Source organism: Grus americana, chromosome 24 (assembly GCF_028858705.1).
Source record: "Grus americana isolate bGruAme1 chromosome 24, bGruAme1.mat, whole genome shotgun sequence".
Taxonomy (NCBI): Eukaryota; Metazoa; Chordata; class Aves; order Gruiformes; family Gruidae; genus Grus; species Grus americana.
The window spans coordinates 1016536-1035581 of record NC_072875.1 but is presented as its reverse complement, the minus strand read 5'-3'; the positions used below and the strand labels follow the sequence as shown (position 1 = coordinate 1035581).

The following is a 19046-nucleotide window of genomic DNA, read 5'->3' as shown; positions in this document are numbered from 1 at the left end:
TCAGCTGAGGATGCCGAGGTCAGGCTCTGGCACGAGAATCAGCGTCTTAAAGGGGAAGGTGTGCTCGCACTCGTCCTGCTGGGAGCCAGTCCTGCCAGGGACCCTGCTTTTGGGTGCACAGAGGGGCCATTGGTTCGCCTGCTGCCTCCCGGCTCCCCACCGGCACAGGGCAGCGCGGAAGGGGCTGTGCTGGGGACCCCGGGCTGACCGCGTCCCTCCTTTCCTTGCGCCTCTCCGGCGCTGGGCACCCGAGCCCCACCGCCTGCATTCCCGCTGCCCCTTAATGCCTTGGTGTCCGTCTCGGTCCCTAAGCAGAGGAGAAAGGGGCCATTGTTTAGGGGCTTTGGGGGAAGAGTGTGGGCGCGGGGAGCTCCACAGGGCTGGAGGAGGCGGAAAGGCTCCTTCTGCCCCTGGGCACCACGGGTAGCTGGATGAAAAGGATTGCTGCCTGCACCCACATCTCCCTTCCTTCAGGCAAGCCGCAGGGCACGGGTGCTCCTGGGCCTCTGAGCCACACACAGGCAGGCTGCGCTGGCACTGGCGGTGTTACAGTCCTGCTTCGTGCCTCAGTTTCCCTCCCACTGCTGGAGCCACAGTCCTTTGCCTACCCGCCCGGACACAAGCACGTGTACACAGCGCTCTGTTCAAGCTAAAATTTATTCCTGCGTGAGTCTCCCTTGTACGAGACGCTTCCCGCCCATCTTGCTTACACAGTAAACAAGCCACCTGCCAAGCAGCAACGCTGCCCCAGTCCGGTACCTGCCGCGGGCAGCCCCTCCATTCTGGCCCGCCCTCCCCCCCGCCACACCGGGATGCTCCGAGCTGGGTGGGATGCTCATGGCGTGAGAGCGTTCAGCCTGTGCCCGCAGGGCCAGCGAGGGCGAAGAAGGATGGGTCGCTGGGTTGGAAGTAGCTGCCTTGCGGGCTGGGGCTGGGATTGTGCTGGGTCGGGCCCATCTCCCCTCCCGCCGCACCTCGGGCAAGGCAGGATGGGGAGGAGAATAAGTTAGAGATAAAGGCTATAAAGGCCACTGGCGTTTGCTAACTGGAGGACAGAGCAGCGGAGCAAGTGGGGACGCGCGTCCCCAGGCACCCAGGGGGGGCTCCTGATCGCAGTGAGAAGAAAGCCCCAACTGCAGATGGTCCCGGAAAGCCACTGCCCTCCCCTCCCTCTCCTCTGCAGGACGGACGTTCCTGTGCAACCCCAATGCCCGCCCCCCCCGCTCCCCTAAATGGTTTAAGGCACCGTTGTATGAGGAGGCAGGTAAAAATCTACCCGAAGCATGCCCTGGCACAAGTCCCTGGAGAGCCAGAAAGCGGCAGGGTGCTCTAGGTTGAGCGAAGTCCACTATAAATACATAGAAATTTCACAAAATGTTTTCCTCCCTCCTGTCCGTGGGGCTGGGCCTGAACTCAGGCTGCTTTGAGGAGTGTGCATGGGGCAGCTGGTGGGGAAGCGCTGCCTGAGATGGGACGGAGGCAACCGAAGGGCCGGGGTCCTTCGCCAGGAGATTCAGAATTGCTGGGAGGAGGCCGGGAGCAGTTCGTGAATCCTCTGGGGCGGCCAAACAGAACAGGAGTGCCAAGAGGCCAGGAGGGATGTGGGAGGCTCTCCTGGGTCCACAGCTCTGGGTGCTCCTCCAGGGGAGCAGAGGTCCTGGCTTAGTCAATGGGGCAGGCAGCCCCATGCCCGCAGAGTCCCTTGCTCAGTATTTTTATTACACACCAACAGAACAAAACAAAACAAAAAAAAAAAGAAAGAAAGAAAGGAAGAAACTAAAACGTACCCCAAGGTAAAAACCAAACGCCAGCGACCAGGAGACGCCTGAGCTGCCTGGGCCCTGCCCTGCCGTGGGCTGCTCTCCTCAGTTTGGAGCTGGGGTGTCCTTGCCTGGGGTCTGCTCCTGGCTGCCTCCAGCCTCCCGCTGCAGCCACCTCGCGGTCCCTCCTCTTCACCTCCCTCTTGCGCCTGGGGAGCAAATGGCCGAAACCTGGAAGGGCTGGCTCTGAGGGGTGGCGCAGGGGTCCCCAGGGAGGCAGGGCTGGCTACATGCGGGAGGACGGGCTGGCCAGCTCATAGAAGAGCAGGTAGGCGTCACTGCTGCGGACGTGGCTGGACGACATTGGGGTAACGCTGCGGAGATGGGAAGATGTGCTGTGAGCGGTGGGCATGAGGCGCTGGGATGCCCTGGGCAGGGGGTCCCCGTTCGCCCTGGCCCCCCCCCACAGCCGCTCTTGTCCCACATGCAGCCTCACCGGGAGTCGTTGAAACTGTGCCACTCACTGGAGACGGGGCTCTTGCAGTAGGCAGTGTAGTGTCCCCCCATGGTGGTGCCTGAGTGGTTGGAGACGGCGTAGAGGTTGTAAACGGTGTGGTCTGCGGGGAGCAAGGGTGGTGCTCAGCTGTGCCAGCTGCTGCCCCGCTGCCCCACAACATGCCAGCGGGGAGCTGGGGCCACCGGGCGTCTGCGGCTCCCGCCCCCCACGCCTCCGCCCCCCGCCACAGGCTGCAGCCCCCTGGGGGGGCGTGGGGGACCCAGCCGGGAGCCACCCGCACTCACTGCAGCTCTGGGAGGCAAACTCCCGGAGGTCCAGGTCCTTCAGCTGGAAATTCACGAAGGTGGTGAGCTTGCTCGTTCGTACCCTGGCCTCTGAGAAGCGCTTCAGGTCTGGGGGGGCACGTCAAGGAGCCGAGGGACAAAGGGGAGCCCGCAAGGAACCGCCTGCCCCCCCCCCCCCCCCAGCACCCCCTGGCCCTCTCCCTCCGCCTGAAGGATACGAAGCACCAGGATCTTGGGGAACTTCTGGATGCTGAATTTCTTTGTGCACCTCGTCCTGGCTTTGCAGCGACAGCACGTCTGTGGGAGACAAACGGCCTGAGCAGGAGGGTGAGGACAGAGGCCAGCCCCCCCAGGCACCGAGCCCACAGTCCTGGCAACACAGGCATGGAGGGAGAGGGGCCCAGCCTGCACCAAGGCAAGCCCACCTGTCCCCGTGCCCCGTGGCCCATACCGGTTTCTCGTCCCCATCCAGCACGTCCTCTTTGGTGAAGAGCCGTAGACAGTCCATGAGGGTCACCTCCCCGTAGCCTTTCTGTGGGGGCACAGAGCAGGTCAGGGACAGGGCGTGCAGCGCAGTGGGCTGGGGGTCAGCAGGGACCCTTTACCTTGGGGATGGGCAGGGACAGGTCCCAGAAGGGGTCGAAGGCTGTGGAGCAGTAGCCACACTCGCTGCAGGTCAGCGAACTCTTCAGCTGCCCAACGAAGAGGTCTGGTGGGGAGGGGACAAAGCAGGGTGAGACCCTCAGTTCCCAGCCCCGCTCTCAGCCCAGCCCTGCCCTCCTCTCCTCACAGCCCCGCTCACCACCAATGCGACTGTCCTCCCTCTCCTGGTACCTCCTCCACATCTGGCGGCTCTTCTCGTCATCGCTGTAAGAGATGGGGAGACAGAGCGGTACTGAGAGTGGCCTGGGGGACGCTGGCCCCCACGACCCAGCCCAGAGGGACCTGTGTGGTCACTGTCCCCGGGCCGGGCTTGCAGGCTTGTCCGTCAGGCTCATCCACCGCCTCCGCCCCAGCCAGCACTTACGGGAGGTGGTCCAGGGTGTCTGTGCTGGCCCGCGGCCGCACCAGCACACAGTTCACCTCGCTGTGCAGCCCGTCGAGGAGGAACCGCAGGAATTCCTGTGCATCCTGCTGGCTGCAAGACACAGGGCACGGCCAGTGAGCGGTGGCGGGGGCTCGGGTCCCCCCTGCCACCCCCGCATCGACACCCCTTACTTGTAGCCGACAAAGCGGGGAGCATATCTCTGGATCTGCGTCTTGAACTCGGAGGGGCTCACACTGTCGTTGGGGGACGAGGTCCAGAGCAACTGAATCAACTTTGCAAACTCTGTGGGCAGAGAGGCAGGTCAGCAGCACGGCTGGCCCCAGCCAGCCCCGGTGGCATGGCATCACTGTGCTCTCCAGAGGAGAGCTCAGCACCCCGCTCCAGGGACCCTGTGGCCCGCCCCATCCTCTCTGGAGAGGGGACCCGATCCTCCCGCTGCACAGCACCCACAGCACAGCACCCGCCCCAGCAAGGCTGAGGAGAAGCACCGATCTCTGGGCGGGGGTCCCCCAGGACGTGGGGTGGCCCAGGGCAGCGAGGATGTGCCGCAGAAGCCAGAAGCCCTGCAAGGTGTGGAGCCAGGGGCCGCTGACGGATGGTTACCTGACATGAGTGCAGTGCGCATGCGGCTATTGTTGTTGAGGTCCCGCAGGTACTGGTTCTGCAGGCAGTAATCCCGCAGCTCCTTGGTGTTGCTCAGGCACTGCAGGATGGAGTTCATGAAGCACTGGGGGAGGCAGAAGAGAAAACCATAGCAACAGGAGGCAGAGGGAGGCAGGCAGTGGCAGGGGGACACCTGGGACGGGGACGGGGGGGCAGAGGATGGGGACGAAACAGTGCAGACCGCGGGAACCCCTTCCTCTGCCAGCACCCCTGGCAGTGGGGTGCAGGGAATCACCGGGGCGAGAGTGTGGGTGCCAGGGGCGAGGCAAAAGGACAGGGCTCCCCAATGCCCCACAGATGTGCCCGTAGAAGAACATGGTGTCAGCCGGGGCTGCGCAGCCGGGCGCCTGGGTAAGCACTCACCGTATTGCCGAGGTTTCGCAAGCCGGTCAGCCCCTGCACCGCCTTGGAGCTCTGCAGAGAGAGGGAACGGGGCTGAAACAGTGCCTGGCACGGGCTGGCTGTGCCTGCGGGCAGCCCAGGGAGGCCATGGTGCCACGGTCATTCACATGCAGACCCTCAAGGGCAAAGAAAGGCCCTATCCCTCAGTGGGCATCGTGGGCAGAGCCAGCACCGCAGCTGCTCTCTGCACCGGTTGCATGCGGGACGGTGACCAAGAACCCGGTGGGAAGCCACGACTGGCCTGCCCCATCCTGCTTGCCCGGCTGCTGCTGCTGCTTGGCTCCCTGGCCCGGGACAATGCGTAGGGCTCAAAGTCCTCCCTGCCTGGCAGCACTGCTGCCCCATGCCCCGGCCTGCTGGCCAGGCGAGCCGCCCCTGCTGCCTCCCCTTGCCAGCCCTGTGCCCCAGGAAGCTGGGGGGTAGCAGTGCCCCATGCCCGCCCCACAGTTGCAGGAGGCGCACAGTGCCGCGCTGCTGCCCACCTTGTCCGCACCGAGTGCCTCCTCCAGGACACCCTGCACAAGCACAGCCCAGACTTTGGCACCACAGCTGTTTTGCAGGATAAAGTCCACCTGGGAAAGTGCAAGACCAGCCCTGCGGCAGTCAGCCCAGGGGACAGGGTTGCGTGCCCAGTGGTGTCCTCCCAACCGCTCGCTGGCCTGGCTGTGCTGCGCCTGTGCCACGGGGCTCGTCCAGGTCCCCAGGTGCTTCCCGAGCTAGGCAGGCTCACGCCAAGCAGAGACAGGCACGGGTAGCTGGGCGCTGGGGCCAGGAGGCAGCGCCACTCTTTGCTGGAGAGACTGAGAGCATGGAGGGGTCTAGGGGGCCACGGAGTTGCCCACCCCTCTTCTGGCGTGGGGGACTGGGTGCTGGTGGGGATGAGTGGTGGGACCGCAGGGGTCCTGCTCCCAGCCCTGCACACGAGCCTGGTGCAGAGGGTAGTGGTGGGGCAAACCTCCCCAGAGCTGTGCCCGGAGCAGGGTGGGGGGCCAACAGGGCTTGCAGGGTCAGACTGCTGATCATGCCCCCCCCCAGTCTGACCAGGTTTTAAGGGTCCTCAGGCAAACGCCCCAGCTGCCCACCCCAGGCATGAGGAGGGGGAGGAGGAGAGGGGGCCCAGCAGCTCTGAAATAGCAGCAGCTGGTGTGTGTGTGGGAGGTGCTGAGCACCCAGCCCTGACAGCAGCCCAAAATAACCCAGATCCAGTTACACGTGCTCCTTAGCGACAGTGCAGGCATCACCTACCACAGAGGGGACCAGCACCAGCGAGGGCTCGGCTGTCCTGTGCGGGCACACGCAGCTTTACCGGACCGACCCGGTACCCTGCGTGCCATGCAAGTGTCCCTGCAGTGCCCAGCGTGCAGGGATGTCCCCAGCCGTGGCACTCAGTGCTGGGCAACCCCACAGCTTATCCCTGGGCAGGGACTGCCAGGCTGGGCGGCTCAGCCGGAGTAGGGGTGCCAGCAGGCTGTGGCAGATCCGAGCCACGCCACAGCTGGAGGAGCTGTCCCAGCTCTGGTCCCTGAATAGATGGGGCCAAGCAGGCAGCAGGAGAGTTGGGTCTGTGTCCCAACAGCCTACGTCCCTCGAAGGGGCCGACCCGCCAAGGGCTTGCTGCTCGTGTCCCCACGCCTATTGCAGGGAAGGTCACAGTGCCAGGGGGGTAGCAGCAGCTCCCGGGAGCTGCCCCACTGTGCCCCAGCCATCCCCATCAGCATGCTGCTCAGCCAGTCGTCCTGGTTGGGCAGCTCCCACCACGTGCCAGGAGAGACCAGAGTGTCCCGCCAATGCGTGTGCAAACCTCCCCACGGACCGGGCGTTCGCCCACCGCACGGCCAGGCCGGTACCGAGGCTGCCTTCCCAGAACCTGGAGCAACACCAGGGGAGGGCCGGGGCTGGGGCGGGGGATGCCCAGGCGCTCCCATACCATGGCACAAGCCCGTGTGCACTGAGGTCCTATTTTCCCCCCTGGTTTTCTCTCCCCTGGGTGACTCAACTCCTGCTAATCCCCCTTGCCCGTCCGGGGCTTTATCTAGGACACGGCGCAGCTCAGAGGCGGCGAAGGAGAGCTGGCTCACGTGGTGGCGGCTGGGGAGTCTCCGAGGCTGCACTGCGGGGGGGGACAGGGGATGGGGGACAGGTGACAAGATCTGAACTGTCCTGCCCCATCTGGGTCTGCAGGCCAAGCGCCTCTTGGGGCAGCAGGAGAGCCGGAGCAGCCAGACTTACATAAGTGCCCAGACCCTGCCCTCCCTGTCCCTTGCCTCTGCCGTCCCCGCAGGGGGAGATCTGCCCCGGCACCGGGGCTCCAGGGACAGCCACAGCTCAGTCTGGTGACGCTGCCAAGGGGCTAGCGTGGCCAGGAGCCCCTTCCTTGCCGTGAGCAGGCTGAGGCGCTGGGACTTGGCCAAGGTCACCGCAGGGGCAGGGCTGGGAGAGGGACCCGGGCGTCCCGACACGTGCTTTCGCCCGCTCCCTGCTCCTCCTGCGGGAGACCGGGGCACCCCGGCCCCACGGCCAGCCGAGACGGGCACCCAGCCCCAAGCACCCCATCCTGCAGCAAGCGGGACGCCACCGGGTGCCCCGTGCTCCCTGGCGAGCGCGGGGGCTGCCCCCTCCCCACGCTCCCTTCTCTGCCCCCGAGCCGGCGGGCAGGGGCTGCAGGCAGCTGCGGGGCTCCTACCTTGGTCTTGTTGAGGACGAGCCCGACGAAGGTGGAGACCAGCAGGGACCCTGGCATGGAGGCGCGGGGCCGCAGGTCCTTGTGAAGGTCGGGGAGCGCGGGGGGCTCCTCGGGCAGCGTCACCGTGTAGGAGTCCCTCATGACGGCACGGCGCGATGGCGAGGGCCGGCCGCGGACGGGGGGATGCTAGGGGGTGCCGGGTGGGCGCCCCTCGCCTCGGGCCGGCTGAGGCCTGGGGCACGGGGTCAGGCGCCCGGCCCCGCCGGAGCACCACCGTGCTGAGGCGTGCGGAGCCCGCGCCGGGGCCGGCTCCGGGGCTGACGGCACCTGAGCGGCTCTGACATCAAATGGGTGGAGAGGCGGCAGCCGGGCTCCGTGACGGCCAGCCCCCGCCGCACCGCGTGGTACAGCCGAGCCCTGAGCCAAGGGGGCCCGCGAGGGGCGGCCGTGCCCGCGGGCCCTGCTCCCGGCACACCGAGCCCGCGGCGGCGGGGCCCCGGCACCCGGCGGCTCCGGGCGGGACGCGGGCAGCGCCCCGGTGCGGCCCTCTGCCCCCCCCCCCCCCCCGCGGCCCGGCAGCTCTCAGCACCCCGGGGTGCCCGTCCCCCAGCGCCGGCATCGCGGGGCCCAAGGGGCGCTTGGCGCAAGGCGGCAGCCGGAGGAGCGCCCGCTCCCCCTGGCCGCGCCCGTGCTCCCGGCTCCTGGGGACCGGGACTGACGGGATCGGCCCCCCGGCCCCGGGCGTGCCGTGCTGCCAGCGCCGCGCTGGCCCAGGAGCTGGGCGGGTGCTGGGCACAGAGGGGGGGCTGCTCCAGCCAGGAATCGCTCGCCAAAACTGGCTCAGTAAAACTGGGGCACCCGCGCAGCGTGTGGGTGCGCAGGGTGCCGCTATCCAGAGCGGGGCCGAGTGCTGCCCAGAGGGTTGTGGGGGTCCTGGGCACGTGCCTTCCCTGCAGGGCCAGTGCCGGGGGCCTGGGCAGTGCCGTTTGGAGGGAACTGAACAGCAGGCAGCGCATACCCCGCTCTTTGGGGGATGCATTCGGACCAAGCTCAGAGAGTGAGCCTTGCTTCCTTCACTGGGAAAAAAAAAAAACCCAACAACTCCCCCCAAATCCTGTGTGGAGCAAAAAAACCCATCTGGTGTCTCCCCTCTGAATGCTGGGTAAACTGAGGCACGGAGCGGGCAGGGCTCCGGCTCTTCTCCTGCAGCAAGGGCGGACGCGGAGGCTGGCAGGAAGCCCGGGTGTCTTGCATCCCAGTCCTGCGTCTCCCTTTGCTTCACCCCTCTGACCGCAGCAGGGCGAGTGGCGGAGACTTGCAACTGCTATGCATGCCCAGGTGTCTTACCCGCCTGCTCGGGGGAATTTCCACGGGCGACCGAGGCAGGGAGTGCTATCGAGCTGCCCTGGGGACAGCCGGAGCCTCCAGCCTCACCGGGGTGCTGGAGGCACCAAGCAGAGGCTGCCTTCCTCCCATGCCAGCCCCTACCAATACTGCTGTCTGAATCCTAATTGCAGCAGATGCAGCCTCCCCTGTCCGTGGAGTGAGCTTGGCACAGCAAGTGGAGGGGCTGACTGGAGCGGGGAGGGAGGGAGACTATTTTTGGCACCAGCAAAAATATCTGAGGCGGCATCTTGCAGCGTTATTCATCTGCAGGGCCAGGGCTTTTTGCATCACAACAGGATGCTTGTCGTAATCCCTTCTTGCGTGTGCGTGCATGTGTGTATATATATACACACACCCCGCGGTGTGTACACTGTACACACACGGGGACACAGCGTGCACACGGGGTGCGCACCCCACCGGCCTCGCACAGACTGCGTGGGTGCCCTGCAACATGCTCCTGCAGCCCTGCGGGTTGCAGCCTGGGCCCCGGGGCCGTGGCGCAGCTCCCCAGCGTGTGTACCACTGCACCAGCGCTGGGCGCGCCAGCCAGGGCTCCCGCCGCCCTGCCCTGCAGCTCGGTGGATGGCCTGGGGGCCAGAGCGGCAGGCAGGCTCTCAGGGCAAGGCTGGAGGAGGAAAAGGGGAGCCCTGGCGGGATGGCATCGCTCACGGCCAGCTCCCTGCCCTCAGCTGTCCCCTCTGCAGTGGTGACCTTCTGCCACGGGCAGAGGTTGCCACAGGCCCGGTTGGCACCGCAAAGGCAGGCACGGCCAGGACTGGCTGCAGGCCAGAGACGTCAGCTGCTCAGGATGGGACTGCGGAGAGCTGCCGGCGATTTTGTGGGTGGCTCTGGCCTTCTGACCCTACGTTCACCCGGGGTGGTTAATGGGGCGGCACAGCTCCGGTCCTGCCCCCCCGCCAGCCTGCCCTTCCCACGAGCCGGCACGGCCCTGCACAGCGCCAGCGGCACAGCCACTCACTGCAGCTGCATGCGCTTCCCTTTGCCCTGCGGGACGGTAAACTGAGGCGCAAAGGGATGCTGTGGGTAGGAACAAATGTGGACACCCTTGCCTCTTGGCTGCAAACTCTTCCGGATGGCGGTTCGCGTGGTGCAGAGGCAGGAGGCAGCTGGGGAAGAAGGGATGGGAGGAGGCACCGAGCCAGCCCTACCGTGCCCTGGCTCCGGTGGGAGCAGGTGCTACCGGCATTGCCCTTGGGGCTGGGTTAATGGGGCAGAACTGACGGCAGTGCCAGGGCTGCAACGTGTGCTTGTGTCCAGCGCCTGGCATGACCGCAGGCGCCCAAGTCTGTTTTACGATCGGTACATTTGCTTCCCGGCTTGGGAAAGGAAGGCAAAAAAGCACAGGAGTGGAAAATAGCAGGTGTGCCCATCAAAGCACGAAGGAAACCTAAGCCAGCGTCACCGATCCAACCTCCCCGCCTGCCCTGGTACGGGTGCCCGCCCTGGCACCCTGTGCCAGCTGCCAAGCCCTGTTCACCTTTGCCACCCATCGGTCCTGGCTGGAAAGCCCCTGGCTGCATTTGCATGCAGACCAGAAGGCTGCGGTTTGGGAGTAGGGCAGCCCCTGCTGCCCCACAGCTGCCCCACGGCCACCCCGTGGCCACCCCATGGCAGCAGGCTGGCACCCACATCGTAGTGGTGTGTGGGCACCTGGGAGCGGGGACCCCTGCCCTAGCAGTGGTGGCGAGGGCTTTAGTGAGTGCCCGTGGCTGGCGGCGGCTGCTGGGTCCCCCCCTTGGTGCCCCCCACGAGGGCCTGGCATGGGAGGGTGAGGCAGGAATTCCCTTCCACAGCACCGCTCCTCCACTCGCCCTGGCCCCCAAACCTGCTCCCTCGCCCTAGGGCTGGGGACCAGAGACCAGGCAGGTTGGGCACAGGGGGTCCCACACCAGGGCAGGGTACTGCTGGCGCTGTACGTGGTGCAGCTGGTTCTGGGATGGAGGGCGCTGGGGAAGGGGCAGGTGAGATGCTGGCAGCGGGCTGTGGTGCCGCACCCTCTCCGTTGCCCCTGCTCCCACGCCTGGGGGCTCAGCTGGGTGTTTAAAACCTGGGTGAGTACCAGGGAGAGGGAAGAGGGGAGCCAGCGCTGCCAGGAACGGAACGGGTGGCTCCAGGGGGACAGAGGGGAGACCTTTCCCGCTGAGCCCCAGCTGCGGCGGGCGGGAGCGTCTGCCTCTCGTTCCTACCCCATGCCTCCGGCTGTGCCTCCCCAGCCAAAGGGCACGGGCCAGACCTCCGGGCTGCTCCCACAGCCCTTTTCCCAGGCGCGTGGGCACAGGGAGGAACGTGGGGGCACTGGATGGAAAGGGAAGGAACTTCCTCTGCTGTTTGCAGGGAAGCAGAAAAGAATCCCCTAGCGCTTACCCTCCTGCTTTGGCGGATAACAGAGCCACAGGGAAGCGAAGGGCGGGTCAGATCCTGCGCTGGAGCAGACCGACCTCCACCATGGGTGAATGAAGGCTGACTGGAAAGAGAGTGGGAGACAAGGCAGGCAGAGCCTGACCAGGTCTTGGAAGGAAACCCGAGTGGAAAATTACCAGGCTGCTCCCCTGTGCACCTGAGCCAGACTGCATGTGTGATGCCCGCTCCCGGCCCAGGCTGCGGCTCTGGGGATGGTGCAGCACCAACCGGTACTTGGGGCACCAAGTGCCCGCCACCTCGTGGGATGCTGTACAGAGCAGCCGCTGCCACCGAGAAACATGGCCCATGCTGGGGGCTGGGGAACAGGGCCCCAAGGTGGCAGCAACAGACCGTGCCCGGGATCAGGCATCACAGGGCACCAGTGAAAAACCTGACTGGCAGCTGGGCACCGAGTCACCGTGCCAGAGCCAGCACCAGCCAAACCAGCCTTCCGAGCTGGGTGTCTCCAGCAGGGCAAGTGCCCAGCCCGGCCACGTCACCTTCTCTAGCTGGGACGAGGCAGCAGGAAACCCTCTTCAGCCCCACGCTGAGCCAGGGCTGGGAGGGAGAAGAGGGCACGGGGTACGGGCGGTCAGCTGTGTGGGGACACGGTGCACGGTGTGCGCCCGTGCAGGTTCGCGTGCACAGGGGCGCGCGTTTGTCTGGGTGTGCCATCACCCACTGTCACGCACACAGGCAGAAAGGTGCAGTGCGCGCACACTCCTGCCAGCACAGGGGTACCCTTAGGCGCGAGGCGCCCGTGGGGAGCCCCGTGAGCTGTGCTCCCCGTGGTGCAGGCAGCGCACAGCCCCTCAGAGGACACTCGCCTGCCCGCACGTGGCTGTCTCAGCAGCTCTGGTCCAGGGCTGCAGTGCCAGCAAGGGCAGCTCGAAGGCTCAGCAGCAGCCCGTCGCGGCACAGGCGCAGAAACTGAGGCACGGAGCAACACGCTGCGATTCCCAGGGCGATCACGCAAGGTGCCTCGGGCTCCCCGGCTCAGCACGGGTGGGCACGGACCACATACCCCACCGCAGCACAGCTCTGTCCCCCACCCCCAGCAGGTGCCACGTACCGGGGGGTCCCGGGTGGGCGCGTCGCAGTAGCCATCGCTCCTCTCGCAGGGCTGGCCGGTGCAGCGAGTGCCTGAGGGTGGCAGGGCAGAGCCGAGGGCGGCCTGTGAGGGGCTGAGGGGGCCCGTGGGGAGGCTGCCATGGCTGCTTTTCCTCCCGTAACTCTCCAGGTAGCCACGGACGTAGTCGGAGCGTGCAGCAGCCTGGTAGAGACCTTGCAGGGCGCCGAGCTCCTGGCGGCCCCGGGTGCTGAGGGGGCCGGAGGTGGGCACGTAGGTGCTGTCCGAGGCGTGCAGCCCCGAAAACTCCCGTGCCAGGTCTGAGTGGCTGATGGATTTGCGACGGCTGAGAGGTGCTGTGGTGGGCAGGTAGCCCGGGGGGCTTCTGGGGGCCCCCGCGAAGGTGTAGCATGCACCCCCGCTCAGCCCGCCGCCGGGCGGTCGGGGCTGAGTGCAGATGTATGTGGGGCTCAGGCGGATGCTGGAGTCGGGGTACAGGGGCAGCCGGCTGCTGTCATAGCCACTGGTTGTGGACAGCCCCGTGTGGTGGTACCGGGGGGAGGGCAGGTAGCTGGTTTTGAAGCCGATCTTGTCGCTGTCTGCGTAGGATGTGGCCAAGGTGGATCCATAGGAGGTGTAGGAGCTGTAGCCGCAGGGCACCTTGCTGTAGGTGGTCTCAGCATAGCGGGACGAGTCGACGTACCGCTTCAGGGTGGAGGAGAGCTGGGACATGCTGGAGGCTGGGGCTTAGCGGGCTCTCCTGGAGGCATTGACTGCAACAGAAGATGCCAGGGGTCAGCTTCCACAGGCCGTGGCCACCACAATGGAGCACCCACCACCAGCACCCACCCAGTAGCTTGCTGGCTCCTGCCTCTCCCGGAGACCCTGGGAGGGGCAGGCAGGCAACGGTTGGAACCCAGGTGATGAAGGGTGCAGGGGGGCTGTGGGGTGCGGTGTGGCCATGGCTTCTGCCACCTGCCAGCCCTCCTGGAGAGCCTGGGACAGCAGGGCTCAGCTGGCAGTGCCAGACATTTGCCTTCAGCAAATGTATCACAGAAGGGAGCCCCAGGGCACAGGCAGAGGCACCCAGCATCCCAGCACCCACAGTCACCAAAGCCAAGGGACAGCGGCAGTCACCTCTGCTCCAGCTCTGGCATCCCTACCACACCGTCCTGTGGCTGTCCCACTCTTGGGGCTGGAGAGGTGTCCCCAGTGCCTCCTCCAGATGGGAGGCAGTTGCCTGGCCACAGTCATGATACTCAGGTCCAACTCTGGCTGAGACAGGCAGGTGGGACGGACTGAGCCAGCCAGCCCAGCACCTTCCCCTGGTTATTCAGAGCGAGTGCCAGGGCTTGGCAGGGGGCTGGCATTTCCAGCTCGCTGCTAACACACCCCTCGTTTGGCTGAGAGAGAAACAGAGCGAAGGTCGGAAAGTCAACGCAGGAGTCCTTGCCATCCATCCCTGCTCCCCGCTTGGTGCTTGGAACCAGGCAGTGGATGAGGACCTCGGTGCAGCCACCACCACCCAGGGACCTTGGGGGACAGGGGGGACAGCCAGAGATCCCCGCATTGCAGGCGCCTGGCCTCCCAAGCAGCCCGCCTGTCTCCCTGCCCTGGTTGCTCCTTGCTGGCCTCCCATCAGTAATTCAAGCCGCCGCGAGTCCCCCCAGTGAGGCGGCTGCTGTGCCCCCGGCAGCCAGGCAGAGCCAGCCCGTAGGGGTGGGCGACAGCCCAGCACTCGGTCCCCACAGGGACCTGGCGGCTTGTGCCCCATGGCACCTGCACTGAACAGAAAAGAGCACACGGGGAACAGGGACGGAGGCGCCCAGGGCACACGCGGAGCCAGCCCGGAGCCGGGACAGTGCAGTGTGGCAGCCAGCAGCCTCCGGTGCCTGCAAACGCGGGCTGTCCGGAGGGGAAGGTTTCCTCTCGGCACCCACGCTGGCAGGCTGATGGCTGGTCCCCTACCTGTCCTGAGGCTGTGGCTGGCGCTGCGGTGAGCACGACCCCAGCCGAGCTCCTCTGTCCCGGCGCTGCTGGCGCTCAGCTCCCGGGTGCCTGGCGTCCCTTCCCTGGCAGGACAGTGGCTCATGTGGCTCCGAGAGTCTCCAGTCACCCGGGAGATGACCCTGATTCAAAGGCTTTTCCCAGCCCGGCCGGGGCGGGCTCTGGCCCGGCTCCAAGCGAGGAGGAGACGGAGACGGTGCCTGGCCCAGCCGTGCCGCAGCCCCGGCAGCGCGCAGGGCGTGCGCTGGATCCCCGGCCAGAGGAGTCACGGCAGCATCACTCCCTGCCTCACCCTGCGGGGAACCGGGCTCCTGCCCAGAGCCCCCGAGTCGCCGGGCATGCCTGCCCTCAGTGGGACCCCCTGCCCGGGGGAGCCGGCAGCAGCCCTTTGCAAGCGTCACCCCGGGGACAGGAGCCGCCCCGAGCCTCCTTGCCGCGGCCACAGCCTGCGTGCCCTGCGTTTTCCGTGGCAGGCAGCAAAAAGGGATCCCCACGAAACTGGAGAGGCGGAAGGGAGCTGTGCATCACAGGGACGAACCCCCTTGGCTCCACAGATCCTGGGGTGGGGCATGAGGTGGCTGCGGTGCCAGCTCCCCCAGCCGCCCCTGCCCATCTAACCCCGGCACGGAAGCGCCTCAAGACTGCTGTTAGGACACGATCGTGAGACGCACCGTCCAGCCACCATGGCATCCCGGCCGGCAGCCTGGCTTTCCAGCCAGCTGGCTGCATCCCACTGGCTGTTGGTTTTGCCCCGGGAACAACCATCCCACGGTGGAGAGGAAACTATTTACAAACAAGAGCAAGGTGGAGCACGCAGACCTGTTCGGGAATGGAGGCTGAGGGGTGAATAATCTGCTCCCAGGCAAGGACTCCACGAAACACCCAGCTCTTCCTGGCCAGGCTGCGGCCGCCCTCACCAGCTCTGGGAGCACCCAGGAGGGGGTTCTACTAGCCAGGATTTGACATGGGCAGTGGGGAATTTTGCTCAGAGGGACATGGGACCCCAGCCGAGGGACTGGCACCCCCTTTGGGCACCGGAATGAGAGCAACCGAGCCCCTCGGCTCCCAGGGATCACACACCTGCGACACGGACACGGAGCAGCCTGGCACAGGGACCCTCTCTGGGCTGCCCCTGCTCCCCGTCCCCCCAGCCGGCAGAGATAACCCGGGCTCGGGACAAGCGCCTCGGTGCTGGCACAGCCCCGTGCCGTCACCCACTGCTAGTGATGCCTGCGCTCTCCGACGGCAGCCCGTGCCATCGCCCGCTGCCAGCGGTGCCCGTGCCCTCCCACTGTGCTGTGCCAGCACCAGCAGCGGCTCCCCACGAGTGTGCGCGGGGTGCCTCTGGCCCCAGGAGAGCAGCCAGCTTGGGAGCAGGAGGGCAGCAGGTGCTTTCTGGCAGCAGAACAGGTCTCCCCAGGGCAGCACGTGCCCTGGGGATGTGGGGGAGCCGATGGAATGCCGTGGGGCCCGGGAGGGGGAACCTGCCCCCGACACAGCACCCAACTGAGTGGCCTTGCGGGAAGAGAGGTCTTACCATGGAGGACTGCCACATCTGCTAGGACTGCCTGCGCTGCGGAGTCCCCGTGTCACATCCGAGCGGACCCCAGGGCTGTGGGAGAGCAGAGCGTGCCAGGAGCCAGAGGAGCTGAGGGGGTGTGAGAAAACCCTGGTTCCTCCCGTCGCTTCCTGGCCTGCCTGGCCCCTCCCTGCCCATAATAGTGCTGAGCTTTCCTGCTGCCTGGCGAAGCCCTGGGGCTGGTGTGGCTGAGTCAGGCCTCCTGCACCCTCATCGTCCTCCCGGGGTGTCAGGGGAAGCTGAGGCACAGGAATGTCCGGTCCACCATCACGTGGCCAGGCAGTAGCCAGTGCCAGGGACTGCCGGGACCCCTGGGGAGTCCTGGCCTGGCCTCCAGGTCCACCAGTTTTCCCAGTGGGAAGCTCAGCCCAAAGCTGGGAGGCAAACCGCCCTGGAAGCAGAGGAGCAGAGACCCTGCTCCTTCTCCAGCTGCTGTCCTCTTCCGGAGCCCTCCTGGCGTGGCCCGGTGGCAGCTGTCCCCCTCGGAGGCCGTGGAGCCCCAGAGCAAGCTCAGCTTACACAGCTCCATCCAAGGTGTTACGGCAGAGCTGCTTCTCGCTTACGCAGGCTTGGACCTGTGTCCCATGTTCCCTGAGACACTATGTCCCAGCCTGGAGGTTACGTGGGAGCTCCCAGCCCTCTGCGATGGCGGAGGCAGAGGGGGGACCCTGTGTGAAGCACCTTGCCGGCTCCAGCCTGCAAGCGGTTTGAGCCGGAGGGGCTCTGCGTCCAGCTGACGGTGCCAGAGGGGTAGGACAGCCTCCTGCCCGTTCCTCAAGGGAGGGGATCCCTCGGGGTATCTGCATTTCCCTCTAGGAAGGGTGGACCCGAGCAGCCCTGGCGAAAATGTGCTGCAAAGCGTTTGCTCCCTGCAAGGGGCCGGAGTCACCAAAGGGTGTCCTGGATCAGCGGAGAGAGACCCCAGTGCCCCTGGGCGCTGCCGGCAGCCCTTCTCACAGCCCTGCTCCAGCACCTGCGGAGAAGCTGCCCTGGCTCCAGCGCTGCCCCCCCGCCGCTTGCACACCTCAGAGTGATGGAACCTGCACAAGGTCGCGCGTGCAGCTGGGGCCAGCCTGGCCAGGGCCCTTCCCCTGACAGCCACCGGGCCTGAGAACCTTCCGAACTCACACCACGTGTGCTAGCCGGGAGTCATTGTCCCGGAGTCGCTCTGTGCTGCTGACACATACCCACCTGACTGCAGAACCTGCTAGTCACTGCTCCTGGGCCGCCCCCAGGCAGTAAAACCCCAAACCCACGGGGAACCTTGACGTAAGACCCAGGGCATGTTATTGCTTTGAGGTATGGGGGTGGAAAAAAAGAAAGGACCCCGGGGAAGTGCCCGGGCACGTGGCTCTGCTCATGTTGGGGGACGGGGAGGGTGCCGGGGAGCGTGGTTTGCTGGCGGAGAGCCGCCAAGTTTTCGCGCATGAACTCTGAATCTGCTCTCTGGAGACGCAGAGACTACAAACCTCTCCCTCGTGGCTTTACCCAGCTGAAGGAAGAGGGGGGCAGTTTTGCCGGCGCCTCTGAGCCTCTGATGCCGCAGCCCCCTCCCCAAGGCCGACGTCCCCACGGCACCCCCTCTACTCACCTGCACGCGGGTCGGTGGCGCGCGCGGCTGGTGACTGGTCAGGGGCACGAGGCCGGCACGGCGGGGGTTGAGCGGCGGGTCATGGGGTGGTGCCCACGGGACTGAGTGCAGGGAGCCGATCCTGCCTCCTTGGGGTGCTTCCCCTGGGGCCGGAGGAGAGTAAGCGATGCGGAAGGGCCAGCAGCGCTTTGGAGGGGACAGGACACCCCACGGCTCAGCTCCTCCACCCTGCAGGGAGCGGACGCAATGGCCGGAGGGGGCCGAACTGGAGGGCTGTGGGGCTGCGTAAAAACGCCACAGCAGAAATTCATGGCTCAAGTTACCGGCTAGATAAATATAGTGTCTTTATCTGACCTCACAGGGCGCTGAAATGCTCTTCTCGCATTCCAGCTTCGGGAAGGCTTAAAGGGGACGTGAGCCCGAGGGGGCTAGTGGCCCACGGCAGCGGGGTGCTGGGAGGGGAGGCTGTGGAGGCAAGGGGGGCTGTGGGAGTGAAGAAGGGTGACTGAGGGTAAGTGTGGGGAGGGGAGAGATTTGAGGAGGCAGATGGAAGTCCAGGAGGGAAAGGATGGACAGAGGGTTAAGAAAGGGAGTGGAGCGGGACACAACTTGTGTGGGGGTCAGGGAGGCAGAAAGAAGGGGTGCCCGTGGCTGCCAGTAAGGTGTGGAGCAGAGCATCCAAGTGAGGGAAGGAGGTGGTCTGGGTTTTGCCCCCCTTGGGGCAAGCCATAGTGAGAAGAGCCCCCTAAGCCTGCAGCAAAGGTGGGCACAAGGCAGCTGGCGTGACGGCGTGGGCACAGGAGCACGCACCGCTTGTGGCTCCCCGGGGACGCTGGGGCACCCACCCGGCACCCCTCCCCGACGCCTGACCCACCCAGGGCGGCATGGCCTCGCGATACGCCGGCTCCTGGGCGGCCGTGACTCAGCGAGCACCTGCCGAGGATAATTAGGAGGGATGCAATTATGGTGGCGTTTTCCTCCCTCCGCCTGGCTCCAGCCCTTAAACCGGGAGGGCCGCGCAAGGGACGCCTCTGGGCGTCACTCTGGGAGGCTGCTACGGGGTCACCAGCAGCGTTAGGAGGTGGTGGCAGGGCCCTGCTCCCAAACTCGAGGGCAAGCAGGCCCCACGGTCCCCAGGTCGGCATCTTGACCCCGGGCAGGGAGCAGCGCTGCTTCCGCTGCTCTAGAGGACGCAGGGCCCCTTGGCAGCCCCGCGGGCAGCGTGCAGGCATGGGCGTGCAGAGAGGACCCTGGCACGACAGGCACACCGCCCCAGGGCCAGGAGCTTGGGGACGCACGTGCGCACCCAGCCACGCTCCCAGCCCCGGCAATTCCCTCCCCGGAGAACGGCTGGGCCAGGACCGGCCCCGGGGTGCCCGCTCATACCCACCCCGCTTTGCCCCCCTGCCAGCAGAGTGGGCAGCCCTGGCCCCGAGCTCGCAATGGGGCGGGGGGGGCGGGAGAGGGGGAGCCCCTGGGAAGCAGGGGGAAGAGAGACCGGGATGGGATGGGGGCAAAGGGCCTCGGCACAGGACTCCATGCTGCGGGTGGGCAGGAGGGGGCCGCCCTCCCCAGGGAAGGCAAGTCTTGGCCCTGCCTGCTCCTCTCCTGCAGGGCTCGGGCTGCCGGAGGCCGG

At 66.4% G+C, this 19046-nt stretch overlaps 1 protein-coding gene across 5 annotated transcripts; it reads right to left on the bottom strand.

The window, feature by feature from the left end:
- Positions 1–641: 641 nt before the first annotated feature.
- On the bottom strand, positions 642–17692 carry USP2 (ubiquitin specific peptidase 2). Of its 5 annotated transcripts, XM_054803166.1 has the most exons (15): positions 17411–17683; positions 15778–15852; positions 14202–14305; positions 12237–13006; positions 4636–4686; positions 4213–4336; positions 3780–3891; positions 3589–3699; positions 3364–3428; positions 3167–3270; positions 3013–3093; positions 2780–2858; positions 2562–2669; positions 2257–2377; positions 642–2134 (listed from the first exon to the last, which is right to left on the bottom strand). In XM_054803166.1, exons 4-15 carry the CDS (start codon positions 12963–12965, stop codon positions 2047–2049), a joined length of 1773 nt encoding a protein of 590 aa, XP_054659141.1. In that variant the 5' UTR covers positions 12966–13006; positions 14202–14305; positions 15778–15852; positions 17411–17683; the 3' UTR covers positions 642–2046. The 5 variants fall into 5 exon arrangements, with proteins under 5 accessions (XP_054659141.1, XP_054659140.1, XP_054659139.1 ...); XM_054803165.1 differs by lacking the exon at positions 14202–14305 and having other exon boundaries at positions 15778–15888; XM_054803164.1 differs by lacking the exon at positions 14202–14305.
- Between the last annotated feature and the right edge of the window lie 1354 nt (positions 17693–19046).

Excerpts from the sequence above, each read along its gene's own strand:
- USP2 (XM_054803163.1), bottom strand. The coding sequence starts at position 12,965 with ATGTCCCAGCTCTCCTCCACCCTGAAGCGGTACGTCGACTCGTCCCGC. Across the intron at positions 4,687-12,236 it reads CGCCCACCCGGGACCCCCCG|AGCTCCAAGGCGGTGCAGGG; the intron begins GTACGTGGCACC and ends CTCTCTCTGCAG. Across the intron at positions 4,337-4,635 it reads TGCGAAACCTCGGCAATACG|TGCTTCATGAACTCCATCCT; the intron begins GTGAGTGCTTAC and ends TGCCTCCCCCAG.